Here is a 15266-nt window from a genome sequence, read left to right as displayed (position 1 = left end):
TTTTTTTATTGGAATCTTTTGAGATGAGTAATTTGTATGTTTTTTATTTATTCTCATAGTTGTTGTTGTCTCACCATGTTCTAAAGATAGCGGTTTCAATCCTACCCAAAGCAGGCCAGTGCATTAGTTGGCCAAAAGCGTGGTGAGACGACAACAACTATGGAAGGCAGTAATTACTGAGAATACAGTTAAGAGACTCAGCATTCCTATCACGTCATATTTAACCAGCTGAAGAAGGCGAGAAATAGTTAGCCGAAACGTCGTGAAACAACAACTATGAAGATGAGGATAACAGTCCGCAAATAAATAGTCAGAGTTGTGTTTTCCGTGATTGATATATAATATATATATATATATATATATATATATATATATATATATATATATGTTTATATAAATTTTATACATATTTTTTTTAAATAAATAAATATACAAATTACTCATCTCAAAGGATTTCAATAAAAAAATATTGTACAATACCATTTGGTATGAACCCGACGATGGAAAACCAGATAAGAATGAAAACTTGGACTTATAAGACCAAAAAATCTAACTTTAATCGCCCTTCGGGGCTCATAGCACAGTGGATAGAGTTGCATAGAATGTGTACTGTTCCGGGTGAGGGTTGTCTGAAGATAGTGGTGTCAGAGGATTAGTTGGTCAAAACATGGTGAGACAACAAAAACTATGGAAGGCAGTAATTACTGAGGATACATTTAAGAGACTCAGCATTCCTATCTCGTCGCAGTTAATCACCTGAAGAAGGCCAGAGTTGGCCGAAACGTGGTGAAACAACAACTACGAAGATGAGGATAACAGTCCGCAAATAAAATAAGTATAAAAAATTAGTTGATCAATTTACATAATTTTTGGACTATGGTAGTTTCGTTTTGTCACGGGTATGTACATCATGCAGAGTTTTCTTTATTTTTTAATATAGGGGGAATTCTGGACAAGAATCAAATAAAATAATTAACTCTCTAAATGGACATAACTTTGAGATATCAATGACAAACTACTTTTGAACAATGCAGAGAGAAAAATGTTAAAAGATCAAATATGGAAAGTATATTTAAAAACACCAGACTTACCTAGAGCATCCACAACTGAGATCATTTTCTCAATTTCATCTGGACATATGTCAGGACAATGAGTGAAACCAAAATAGAGGAGGATCCATTGGCCAAAATAATCTTTGTTGGATTTCACTTGATTGTTGTGATCAACAAGCGTCCAAGATCCACCCAATGATGCCTTCCCAAGAGCTCGGCTCCTTTCTTGGGCTAATTCTGAAGAAAGAAAGTCCAAAGAAAATAAATCAAAATGAAACTTTAAATCAGTTTTCATAAATTTTTTATATCATCATCATCATCATCATATTCAGTTTAACATCCATTTTTACATGTTGGTAGATGGACAGCTTTCAGAAATTGTCCTCCAAACTAACTTATCTCTGGCCAGGTCTTTATCTCCCTTCCTCTCAAATCCACCTTTATCACTCTCTCCTGCATTTTCTTGACCACCTTCAACTGCCGAATGACCTTGCTACCTCAACTCTTCTACATCTAACTCAAGCACATTCACCTATTCATTCAAAGTGGCCAAACCAACAATGTTTCTTCTTCCGAAAAACCCTTCTAGACAAAGGAAAATTTTATTTGTATCCCAAATTAGAGTGCCACTTTTTAGAGAGCTGGACTTTCCCCACATTAAAAGCAGACCTCGTGTCTAAATCTGTTGTACATGAAATGACATATTAAAAAGCAAAATAGTTAACAGTTGATAAATCGCAAACAGAAAAAAAATAACAAATGCATTGTGTCTAAATCTGCCACAGAGGGGAGGCAAGTAAACAAAATGATATATTAGAAGTGCAGAATAACAAACAAAAATAAAAAAAAAAACAACAAATATCTTATATCAACCAGTAAATGAAGTATTAATTCTATTTTGAAACGTTAAAAAAATGTAAATAAATGAAACACAGATAATTTTTAGTAAGAAGTATGGGAGGAAGAATAAAAAGAAGGAAAGTGGATATTGTCAGTATCAAATAAATTGTTTAGGGCTAATTTTCAAACTGCGTTAACTTTAAAATAATGTCTGCCACTAATATTGATATCTTCATCTGATATTATCTACGAAAGTAAATACAGTATAATCTTGAGATACGAATGCACTAAGATATTTGTAATACAACGATATATAGTATTTTTATTTATGCCATAAGATACGATTTTTTTTTTTTTATCAGGTTGACAAGAAAGTTCTTGTGGTTTTTAACTTTTAAATTCAGATGAACATATCTTGGCTCAAACAAAAATTTATTGATCGAAATAAGCACCATCAGAATCAACACACTTGCCAACACAAAACAAATGTATTTATGTCAGTGACGTAAAAATCTTGTGGTTTGGTGGCGGTGAAGTCGCTGAAGCCGTTTTTGATATCACTTAAGTTTTGGAAGCATTTCTCACGCAGAAAATTGTCGAGATGCTTGAAACAGTGGTAGTCGGTAGGTGAGAGGTCTGGCGAGCATGGCAGATGAGGCAGAGTTTCATGACCCAATTGATTTAACTTCTGCAGGGTCAGTTTAGCAACGTGCGGTTGAGCATTGTCGTGGAGGAGAATTGGGCCTTTTCTATTGACTAATGCTGGGTGTTGTCACAGTCTTATGCATTCGTCCATTTGTTAACAGTACTTCGCCACCGTAACGATTTTGCCTGCATTCAAAAAACTAATGGATGAAACTGGTCACAGATTACCAAACAGTCAGCATGATCTTCTTTTGATGCAACTCAGACTTTGGGAAGTGTCATGGAGCTCAGTGTCACAGGTTGTCATAAAGAAACCACTTTTCATCACATAACCCAGTCGAGAAACAAGAAGTTCTTGTTGCGTCAAAAAAGGAAAAATGACACTTTGTACAAGTATTTCTTTTGGTTGTCATTCAATTCGTGAGGCACCGATTTATCAAGTTTTTTTTGTCTTTCCAATCTTTCTCAAATGGTTCGAAATTTTCATATATGTTACATCTAATTCAGAAGCAAGTTCCTGAACAGTTGTGTTTGGATTGACTTCGATTAAGGCTCTTAATTGAGTGTTGTCAACATTCGATGGCCGACTACTATGCTCATCATCTTCAAGACTCTTGTAGCCGCCACAAAATTTCTAATCAATCTGATACATACAATTCTAAAAAATTTAAAAAAAAAAAAAAAAAATTAAAAAAAAATGCAAAGAAAGAAAAAAAAAGAAAACACAAAGCAAGAAAAAAAAAAAGCTGTGTGTGTGTGTGTGTGTGTGTGTGTGTATCAGGCTTTGCTATGCTGTCTCAGCCCTCTCTCCTCCTCCTAACTCATCTTCATTAACCGCTCATCCCTGTCTTCATAGTCAGTTGGTTACAATTGTATTCTTTTATTATTCATTCTGTTACATTAAGACATCAATATTAAGCATTTAGTAAGTTCATTCAACGTTTTTGATTGTGTATAATCTTGATACTCTTTAGTTATTATAGTGTATGTGTGTGAGTGCATGGTAGCTTTGCTTCTCTTGTTCCTTCCTCCTTGCATGCATCCCATATGCTTGCACTCACCTACAACTATTTTTTTTTAGAGTTTTTATTTATTAAATATGAATTTCTGTGTCATTACTATTGTATTTATCTTTTTTTAGTGATTGTTGAGCATAACTTGAGCTTGTTTTGGGTAAATTTCTTACCCTTGGAAGAGATTCTATTTCTTTTAATTCAAATGGGAATAATCATTGAGATATTTTTTTTTTTTAGATACATCAGTGATCAAGGAAGGAATTAAATTTGTATTTCAAGGTAATATTATACTCCAATCATGAAAATGGCTATTTTTATTCACAGTTACTGCTTACATTTTTTTTTTTTTTAACTTCTTGAATTTTTTATATACAAACAAATCACGAATGAGCAAGTGAAAACCAAAATTTGTTTTTGATTAATTTTGCAACAGTATTTTCAATGGAAGTTCAGAGTTAAACCTAATTAAAAAAAAAAAAAAAAAAAAAAAAAAGAGAGAAAAGATTTTATGGTGGATATAAATATCATGGGATGAAAACGTCACATTCCAAAAATTGTATATATTGATCAAGTTCTTTTTTTTATATAGAAAATCATTTTCTTACAATTTTTAGCGATTTTAAGAGAAAACAAGGCTGATTCTGATCTTAGTTCGAATTGAGTTGTCTCAATTAATTAAAGGGCACACTTATCACTTACACATAAAATTTGATTTTCTTAGTTAAGAAACTACTTCATCAAATTATGTAATTTTTGAAATATGACATTTTCGTTCTTTGACAAATAATTAATATTGCAATAGTAATGGTTACCTTATTATTTGGAGTAAATATCTTGACTAACAGCATGATAAAATGTTTTAAGATAACTAGATATCTATGGATTATCTCCCTTTTATCATAAAAATCAAAGTAGATAATCCATATTATATGCTTAAAATTGTTCAAATTTATGAGTACTTTTTGGGATCCATTTGAACAAATGAAAACAAATTAAAATTATTTCATTAAAATGAAAATAAAAACAAAAACAAAGAAAAAACAGAAAATCAGGTAAATATTTCTACATTAGTCTACTGAACTTTTTGAATTTCTGTAAAAATGGACACTTTATATTTTAACATTATTAATATGTAATTTAGAACTAACAGGGTATCTCATGTTGTCCGGGATTAAAATGATGATCAAGAAATATTTGACATTCCCATATTTTTACTGTCATCAAAATCGGTGAAATCGACCATTTTTCAATCAAATTGATTGATTGCCTGCTCTAGTTGGGGACCCATCGCAGTGTACTGGGAAGAAGCTCACATGCCTCTTGCAGTGACTTAGTCCACACTACATTCTAGTCTACATTGCACTGTAGAGAACCTACTGTCGATTTTATAAAATTATTTTTTTATATACGATGGCTTGAATTAAAGTTTAAAATGCAAAAGTCAAGTATCATACTTCAATTGTGTTTTAAACAGAAACAAACATTCACTTTGTTATATCAAAGAAAGAACATTGTTGATTTTATATGCCTGGCCTTACTGCTTGTGCAGTGATAATGGCTTGAATTTAAGTTTAAAATGAAAACGTCAAGTATCATGGTGCAATTGTGCTCTAATCAGAAACATTCATTTTGAATGCGCCCCTGTTATATCAAAGAATCTACTTTTGATTTTATATGTTGACTCTTTTGCCTTGTGTGGTGATAAAACTTCACAAATTCACTTGTGATATTAGGCTGTGTAAGGTGGTCAAAATCGCCTGTTCATTCTTTATTTCAATTATCGATACTTATCGAAGACATTCTGATACAAAACCTATCTAAGAACACTGCCAGGCACATAAAGTGTGAAATTTTATAATCAGATCAGCCATTTTCGAGTCCATAGAGAACAAACTCACACGCAGACACACAAAGTTCCTTTAATATAATAGAGATTACACTTATTTAAAAAAAATAAAAATAAAAATACAGACAAATCTTTATGACTTACATACTCATCATGGAACAAAGATGTCATATTCCAAAAATCAAATAAATTGATCAAGTAGTTCTTTTTTGTATTTACTTAAGAAAATCAAATTTTACAATTTTTAGCGATTAAAAAGTTTTAATTATTTTGCATACAAATAAAATCTCTGTAGACAAATTGAGTTATCACCCTTGAATTTTGGCAAAATTTAAAACATGGCATCTGGCAGGTCTCCCACTTGATCAATTCATATGATTTTTGGAATATGACATTTTCGTTCTGCGACGAGTATGTACATCATAAATATTTTTCTGTAGTTTTGGTTTTTAAATAAGTATCGAAATTTTTAATGTGCAAAGTTCTTGGTTCATATAAAGATTACGGTAATAATTTTCCCCAAATCTGACCAAAGTCATACCAAATCAGATTATGTAGTGTCATAAATGCAAAGATTAATCTGGACACACACACACACACACACACACACACACACAAAATATGACATTTCTTTATATAATGGATATTAGCTATAACTACTCAGCGTTGATCGGGATGCCATGAAGTGTTTAGCTTTTAACCTGGTTGATATGATAGTGAAGCAGAATATATTTATGTTTTGTTGAATATATCTATGGGAGTTTCTAAGCTTCAGTAAAAGACAGATGAACATCAGATTTCCCTTTATACAATAGACTAAGTGTATCTACCTGGTGTTGCTTGGGATTCCTAGAATTAATATTTATTTCTACCTTTTGCTGATTACATGCGCAGGTGAAATATGGTGTAACAGTGCAGGCACACGTATGGCAGCTGAATGCAAATGACTGAGCTGTGTACGAGGTGACATCATGGCAAGGAAGAAGAAAAAAGATTATAAAAGGAAAAACGTGTGCACAAACTGAGGATCCCGTTAGAGAGACCTGAGTGACGTCACGGCCGAGACAAGAAGTCACACATGATGGGAGAAGGAGAAGTCTTTTGTTAAAACCTGAAACGGAGAGTTGAATTTCTTTCCTCTTTCTTTTTTTATGTCTTTTGCGCAGGAGTCTACAATGTGTTGGGTCCCTATATATTAACGACTATGTTACAATGCCAGTTCAAATAAACAAGAAGACTCTTTGATATACTTACATATCAGGCAAAAGTACTTACATAAAAATATTATAGAAAATTATTGTGTAGATTCAAAATATAAATCAGATATTACAGTTTTGAATTTTTTAGATGAGGCACAATTGTATTATTTGGATTAATCGGATTAATGTTCTCATCTTCAGTGTTATTTGCATTTAAATATTTAAATCGGTTTTTAATCAGTTTTATCATATTTTTCTGATTCTCTATTATGACTTGGCAAAATGACAGCCGGACTTATCTCCCCTGTCTCACAACTCTTCAAAACATTTGCAGTCTTATCGGAAGATCAGAAAAATACAATAAAATTGATTTATTTTTTTAATTAAAATTCTACTTGATAATTTTCCTTCATTTTTGGTGTAAATACCTATTTTGCCTGATATGCAAATATATCAAAGAGTTTTCTCGTTAATTTATTTGGAACTGTCATATCTTATCTGTTCAATTTTATACATAAGCACCGCACATAATTGAACTGAAGGTAGACAAAGTAATTTTGAAAATAAATTGAAGCTAAGTAAATCATCACACTGCCAATAATACAGTATAATCATCAAATGATGATTGGCTAGTCAAAAACAAATTTGATTTGTCAATTTAACTGCTATTTGGGTCTGACTTTAAAAATCTGACAAGATAATATGTTAGGAAGTATGAAAAGTTTCTGATACTCACTTAACTCCCTTTCTTGTTTGATATAAAAAAGAACAAGAAGTATGAAGCCACCAATTCCTCCAGTTATGAATAACGACTTCCATGTAATTGGCTGAAGAAATCAAAAAAAAAAAAATTAATAAAAATTAAAAAAAATAATAAAAATAAACAAAAGAAAAAATCAATACGAAATGAATTTAAACATTAGAATCACCAATCGATTGGAAAAATCAATGTTAAAAGTAGTGAAGTATAAAAAGCACTAAGCTTTTTAGCCAATTAAAAATGCACAAAAGTTATAACCTGTTGACATATGATGAGGATGGTGCTGAACTCAAATTTGAATATGCTAAGGCCTTGGGGACTTTTGGGGCTAAATGGGGAAGATGAGGGGGCAAATGATGTATGCAGAACTCAAATTTATATACGTTATATAAGGCCTAAAACTGCATCGTTTGTTCATTTTCACCAGGTTTTGATGTCCCCTGGGGAGTTTGGGGGTTAAATGGGGGGGGAATGCTGAACTTAGTCATTTTTTTTTATGCCTCGTTCACTGTGCACTCACGGAGGATCATGCATGCTTCACTTGTTTCTTTTCATTTGATAAAATGGCTTTTTTCTTTTATATAATAAAATCATTCCTTGAATGTTTTAGACTTAAGACAGTATATTTATATCCCCAAAAAGAATACCTTAGATTGTCATACAGGACACAACCGAGCAGGGTTAGTAAATTGAGTTATAAATTGAGAATTGAGTGACTTGTGAAAGAGTATGTTGGTTCTGACAAAAGTAATTGTATTCAACATTGACATCACAAAAAATGTTTTAGTAAAAAATATTTTGATAAAATTAATATTGAATGCAAATGAATTCATCAGAATCAACACTTTCAAAAATAACAGAATTCAAGGTTTCTTTCATCTTGTCCACATAATTATAAAAGAAGTCATCAATGGTTTTATTCCTACAAACTAGATACTTAGATCTGCTTTGATAAAAAAAAAAGTATCTGATTTTTTTTCAACTGTTGTTAAAAAATACTCTCAATTTTTAAACTGTTTAAGAGAGAAAAAAGAGGAAGGGGGAGAGAGAAAGGGGAAGAGAGAAAAAAGATAAAGAGATAAGAGGAGGAAGAGGAAAAAGAGAGAAATAAAAAAAGAAAGAGAATAAGACAGAAAAGGGAAAGAAAGAAAAATAAACATTTTTACAACTTTCATGGTACAAAAATAGAATTTAACTATTTTTTTTGAATATGGAAAAAAAAAAAAAAAAAAAAAAAAATGGAAATTACTTACTTCTTTTCGAGGTTCTTTCATTGAAGCAAATGCTCGAATGCTTGGATTAATATTCCAGCAAGATTTTGGTAATAAACGAATCTGCACAAATAAAAAATGAATAACCAAAAGAAAAATGAGTAAAATAAAAAAGATTTCATAAAAGACGTAAGAATAAAAACTTCGAATTTTCTTGCTGTTCTATTCTAATGCTAATATTTTGTTTGACCAGCTCTTTTTGTGGCATGGGGGGGGGTATTCTCAGACCAACCAGCAAAAAAAGATGTGATTCTCTTTTTTTTTCAAATGCCATTATGCATCAACATATCATTGACAAATTTTCATTTTATTTTAAAATCTTTAAAGTGGGGGTTCACTTTAATATATAAATTAAATTTAAGAAAGAAAGATCACCAATTCCTTGATCACATAACTATGGACAAAACGGGTAATAATTTTTTTTGTGTGTGTGTGTGTGTGTGTGTGTGTGTGTGTGTGTGTGGTATTTCAAAACTGGGTGCTATTTTTTCTCTTTTTTTAGAACTTCTAATAGCATACTTAAGATTTTTTTTGCATATTACTTACACCGGATGTAGGGTTGAATTTTTTTAAGTTCGTGGTAACATATGAAATGAAAAATAAAAAAAGGAAAGTGAATAAAAAAAAAAAAAATCTAAAATTTTAGTAGTTCTAAAAAGAAAAGAAAATTAAATATAAAAAAGATTTTGTTTAATGGCAGCCATTTTGTAAATACAAAAATTCTATTCATTGAAATGTGACAAACACGTGGATGGTCAATAATGCTTTCTGGTCAGGAAGAAGGTGATCATTTAACAATAATTATTTGCATAATAGACTAAGGTTCCAATCTAACACCTGAAATATATATGCATATCCCCCCAATCCATCATGATTTTATTGTAGTCTTAAAGATAAATTTGTGTCAAAATTCCATCCATCCAATGTGGCCGTAGCAGAGATTGAACTAACTACACAAGTTTGTAGTGCAATTCAAATCTTGTCGGTAGCTGAATACTTGGTGCTTCGCCAGGCCTATCAAGAGTATTTTTTATCATGACGCCATCACTAGATGGGGTGCCTACCACGGTTTAAGAGAGTCCATCTACCCTCGAGAAAAGGATAGACCACGCCAGTTTCTCAACATAGTATTGTACCTCATGGTACATACAGTGCCTCGCCTTCCCAAATGGTCACCCATCTGCTACTGGCCAGGCTCAGCATTGCTTAACCGGTGATCTGGCAAGAACCGGTGTGTCAACGTGAGTGTGCCATGCCAAAGTTAATAAAATATTAATGTTGATCAATTTACAAATAAATTGATAAATAAGAAAGAAAGATTTAATTCTGTGTTGAAGACAATTTATAAGTTTATCATTTAAAATTTTATATTTAAAAATTGTAAATAAATATTCAGTTTTAGATTTCTTGCTTTGAATTTTAAAGTCTATTGCACAAATATTCAAAGAAAAATATATCAACCAGGACAATTTGAAATTTATGTTGTATTGATATTTGATCAATATATTTTCATTCCAAGACGGATACTTACATCAAAAAGATTTTCTGTATTTTTTTTTTTTTTTTTTTTTTTTTTTTTAGATTGAATTCCGGATAAAAACTGATAAAATCAAACTCGTCATAAATAAATATGCAGACTTTAATTCAACTTACAGGTGATTGTTTGCATTGCGGTGAATTCGTACTACGGAAATGTCGTATTGATGGTTCACAACTTCTGTAATTATGGAAACGTCGGCTCGTTAAACTTTCAATAAATGCTGGTGTTGTAGGTTTTGAGATTTTCTGACATAATCTGAGGTCAACCTGCTGAAGAAAATAAAAAATAAAAATATTGATACATATAACAATAACACTACCCGTCCCAGGGTAGATAAAATTACTCAAAACAATTTTGCACCATTCATGTGTGTCCCCTTACAAAGCTTAAAATCAAGATATTACCCTACTAAACCTTATTTCTAGAATCCTTATTCTAATTTTGATCAATATCCATTACATGATTTTGATTTTAGAAAACGTCTAAAATTTAAGGTTTATGCTTAAGAGGTCTTTAGAATAAATTAAAATTCGGGGTAGTCTTAATTGGCATTTACAGACTATGGGTCACATGTTATAAAAATCTGAAATATTTGAATTTTAAAATGGGAAGTTGTAGCTTTTATTACGCCCCCTTAAAATCTCTTTAAAATTCTCAAAAAAGACAAATTTGTGGAATATTTATTAATTTATGTCCAATACTTATTGTTAAAATTTCCCCCAAATCAGAGGTATCTGAATTTTTACAAAGGGCTTCCATCCTCGTTTTCTTCTCTTTTCATGAAATTAAACACAGCCCACATTACTCACCTAACTTTAGTCCAAAATTCATAATGATCAGTTCATTAGTTTAGGAAGGAATCCTGTACATGCAACTGTATAGAGATAGAATGAGGGTTTTGCTGTTTTAGATACATAAAGAATTTTTTTTTAAAGGATAGAGGACAGCGTTCAAAGTCAGTAGCTTTGTACTAAATTTGGACAAGTGCAAACGTTGCATAGAATAGATGAAAAAACATGAGATTGTCTCTTCAGACAAGATGTGAAGATGAGGTCATGAAGAAAAAAAAACAAAAAAAAAACAGACTGATAGAAATAAACGTCAAGTAAAACTTTACGTGCGTTTCATTGTTGGACAGGCAAGTACGAAATCATTAGAAGACAACCCATCTCTTCTGGGCAGTATGAAACTCCCTAAACAATTTTTGTTTTCCATTGGTATCTTAGAAGCGTTATCCAGCGAGTTTTTTATAGGTTTTCCAGAAAAGATGCTGTATAGGCTTTGATTTTGAGTCATATTGTATCTTTCGATAGCTCAGATAATATTACTTGTGTGAACTCTGTCTACAAGTGAAATGCAGTAGTTTCTCAAATTAGACTGGTTGACCTTAACCGTTGATCAAGGACTGATTCTTCCACTCAGCATCTTTTATACCCTGCTGTTGACTGTTTATCTTAGTTCTTCTGCCAAGGTGCGCCACTGTCATGCTGCTCACCATGACATCACTAGAACCTTGTTAGCTAATTCAGTTTCTACATCAATCTGCTCGCTATGGGTGGCCCTACCAGATTACCGGAGATTATATTCTCATTCTGCCACAATTTATGTCTGAAATGAGAGAGTCTCTTTCATCTAACGGTATAGCGTAATGAAGCAATCCTGGATTGTTGCCAACTCCACACAAACTATAACGTGAGGTCGGTATTTGTGAAGGCCAACAAGGAGCCCGACCAGATACATAGATAGATAGGATTTAGTACTTGCCTAAGAGAGAGGGATAAATAAAGAGCTGGCCAGGGATATGTTAATCTGAAAGTCGATTTCTAAAAGTCGTTCAATAGATGCTAGCATGTAAAATGGATGTAAAACAAAATATGATGATGATGATGATGATGTGAAAGAAAAAGAAAAATTAGAATCACTTTTTTTTTGGCTACAAGACAGAACACACATGCATCTTATTTTTCCCCCTAGTTCTGTCTTAGGTTTGTCATAAAAGGTTATTATCAGGCAAAGTCCTCCAACGTTTGCTGTTTGGCCTGTCAGATTAAAATTAAACAAAAAAAATGTATCCAATACAGAATATTCCAAAAATGTTCTTATTTTAGCAATACCACACCATTTTTTTTTTCTTTAGATCGAATAAACTCAAATCCAGCATTATTGAAAAAGAGCATAAAAACAAAAGAAATAATATCTTTAGTTTTTAAAATCGGCTCATTAGAACTGGAGTTATGGCCATTCAAAGTATCAAAAAATGTGTGGTTCACTGTCAGTCCTATTCAAATGCATATAAGCTTGTGACTGAAAATGATAGGAAATTTTCACAATTTAAAGACTAACCCATCTTTAAAAAGCTGTATCTTCAGATCTTTTTAAGATATTATGATGAAATTTTGAACATATAATACCATGAGGTTCACTTGGAAAACTATCTCACTTAGTAACTTACTGACTAATTAGCATGCTACTTAACATATTTCAGTTTCATTTTAACGGCTTCAAGTAGAAACATCATAAAAACAGCTAAGAAAAATAGTAAATAAGGCTTTATCATCATAGGAAGTATTATTCTGATGGACATTATCATGTTATTATCATATCATGAAAAATCCAAGATGGCGACCAGGAAATCCAAGATGGTGACCAGGACACGAGTCAAAGAAATTAACAAAATATGTCTTGTAGCATATTAAAGGAAATTTTGTACAGATCAGAATTATGCTTTCAAGTACATTAAATTAATTAGCATACTAATCAGCATAATTAAGTTTCATTTTAACGGTTTTAAGTAGAAGCATCATAAAAAAAAACAGTTTAAAAAAAACGAGAGGTAAGGCTTTATCATCATGCGAAATATTATTCTGATGGACACTATAATTTCTCATCATTACACTGTGAAAAATCCAAGATGGCAACTAGGAAATCCAAGATGGCCACCACAGCACGATTCAAAGAAATTAACAAAATATGGCTTGTAGCATATCAAATGTAAGGAAATTTTGTACAGATTACAATTATGTTTTCAAGTTCATTAAACTAATTGGGATAATTAAATTTTGTTTTAACGGCTTCAAGTACACGTGACACTTATCAGGTGAGTTTTTACCACTATTTTGTATAATTCTTTATTTTTAAATTATTGTCGAGACTTCAAGAGACATTGCAGCCATTTTTTCTTGTTCTCATGTAACACTCGAGACTACTTGTTTTTTTAAACAGAATAAACATTTACAACACCCAAAATTTATTGAGGTAGATAGAAGAGTAACTTTTCCTTGGTAACATTTATTTGCTATATGTTTTTGACCACTTTTTCATACCTCTGTGGATTGTATAACAAACCCAATAAAAGTTATTCTTTTACTTAACTGGATAAGTGGTTTGTGTGTTTTAACTCATTTAAAAGCATAGTCATTGTCGGTTATTCTTTTTCAAAGAATTTTTTTTTTTTTTTTTATATTCTTTTCCTGTCCATAATTAAAAACTTATGTTTTCTTAAGAAAAATAAAATGAATACTTTATATTCGTAAGTTAATTGACGAACACTTTGTTTTTTTGTTGCGTATCACGACGCACAATTCTCATATTTATAGGCATTTGTCACTATTTCTATCGACTCGTGCATAAGAAGTTTTTATCCAATTCTTTTCAAATTTTAGGACAAAAGAAATTAATATATTCACTATTAAATAGCGTTTGAACACAGTTTTTATCTTTACTTATCTTTGTGCTACAAAACATCAACTTTGAGATATCCTAACTTTTAACGGGAAAATTGTAAGTGTCGTGTTCTAATTCCGTAGCAAAGACAATTCTTTTCCCTGATTAGCTAAAACAACTAGAAACGTCGTCGATGGGTACAACTTCTGCTTCGAGTATTTATGTGAACACACCCCGACCACTTATTTGCAAAAACTCATCTACTGCGAGCGGGCATTTTATGCTGACATGTTTCGTCGTTAATAGTCGGATTTAAATAGCAATTTCTTTGAATATACAAATCACAACAAAAATATTAAAATACCATTTTAAAGTAAATTTTATTGTGAATCCAGTTATATACGTTTTATTTTGATGGAGGTAGGAGAAATGTACTTATTACTGATTTAAAGACTATGAGTGTCAAATTAAGTAGCAGTGTGCGCCTTGTCCAGCGCTGAAAGTTAAGGTTTCTGGTATTGCTACTTATTTACTATTAAGATTAAAAAAATTGAAAAAAATAAAAAATAAAACTTTGGGGGAATATTCTGTATTGGATACATTTTTCATGATAATTGATTTTAGTCAAACAGGCCTGCAGCAAGCGTCAGGGACTTTACTTGACGATAACCTCATAAAACAGACTAGAAGAAAGCAAAAAAAAGAAATATTTATTTTCATAATACAGAGTTCAAGTGATTATTTCATTTTCTATGTAGAAACATTACTTATCTAATATATAAACAAAAGTCAGTTGGATTCTCTACTTTAAATTTAAGCAGTACTGCATCTGACAAATCTATATTTGATTCTGACTAACCAACTTGTCTCCTTTCTATCATATTCATTGCCACCCTATAAAACAAACAAATACTGTATTTTGCTTATTTCACTTATGGACATGACTTGAGGCATTTCTTGTTTGATGTAAACACTGCTAGCCGCTTACAAATTTAATAAAAAATTCTACGTTTGTGTGGAGAACTACTTTTAAGCTTGTTATACTAATAATTCATTAAATAATGGACATGTTTAAGCTTGGAGGAAGATTTGTAAACATTTCTAACTACTGATTTATTTTTTTCCTCAAATATTGTTTTTTGTTTTTTTTTACATGAAGGTCACCACTTATCAAGGCCCGGAAGCCACTCGGGGATAAGGGTTATTGTTACAAGAAAGAGTAACTGACATATCTGTCTCTCTGGGGTTCTAATTAGTGGTGGGGCGATTAATCGGAATCGTTAATCGTAAGAATCGTATATTTTGGGGGGATTCGGAATTGCATTGTTAAAAAATACCTTAGAGTTACGATTCTTTCATTACGATTCTCTTATATTTTTAAGTTGAACTGTTTGTTTGAAGTGAGATTAATGCTGTCAAAAATTTATGATAAAA

General features: G+C 31.5%; 1 protein-coding gene across 2 annotated transcripts in view; it reads right to left on the bottom strand.

Annotated features, from left to right (window-relative positions):
* Nucleotides 1-15266, bottom strand: part of LOC145269907 (cytochrome c oxidase assembly factor SCO1-like) — a 59765-nt gene that overhangs the window by 14980 nt on the left and 29519 nt on the right. Inside the window, exons 2-5 of one of the 2 annotated variants that reach the window (XM_080125642.1) lie at nucleotides 10283-10438; nucleotides 8612-8692; nucleotides 7335-7425; nucleotides 1092-1289 (exon numbers count right to left, since the gene is read on the bottom strand). In XM_080125642.1, coding sequence (XP_079981768.1) covers nucleotides 1092-1289; nucleotides 7335-7425; nucleotides 8612-8692; nucleotides 10283-10438 — 526 coding nt within the window. The remainder of the gene's footprint in view (nucleotides 1-1091; nucleotides 1290-7334; nucleotides 7426-8611; nucleotides 8693-10282; nucleotides 10439-15266) is intronic. The other variant, XM_080125644.1, reaches the window with a different exon arrangement.

This window comes from Euprymna scolopes, chromosome 4 (genome assembly GCF_053919585.1).
Source record: "Euprymna scolopes isolate OS-2025 chromosome 4, ASM5391958v1, whole genome shotgun sequence".
In the NCBI taxonomy this organism is placed as follows: Eukaryota; Metazoa; Mollusca; class Cephalopoda; order Sepiida; family Sepiolidae; genus Euprymna; species Euprymna scolopes.
Note: the sequence above shows the minus strand (reverse complement) of the source record. Positions and strands in the feature narration are given on the sequence as shown.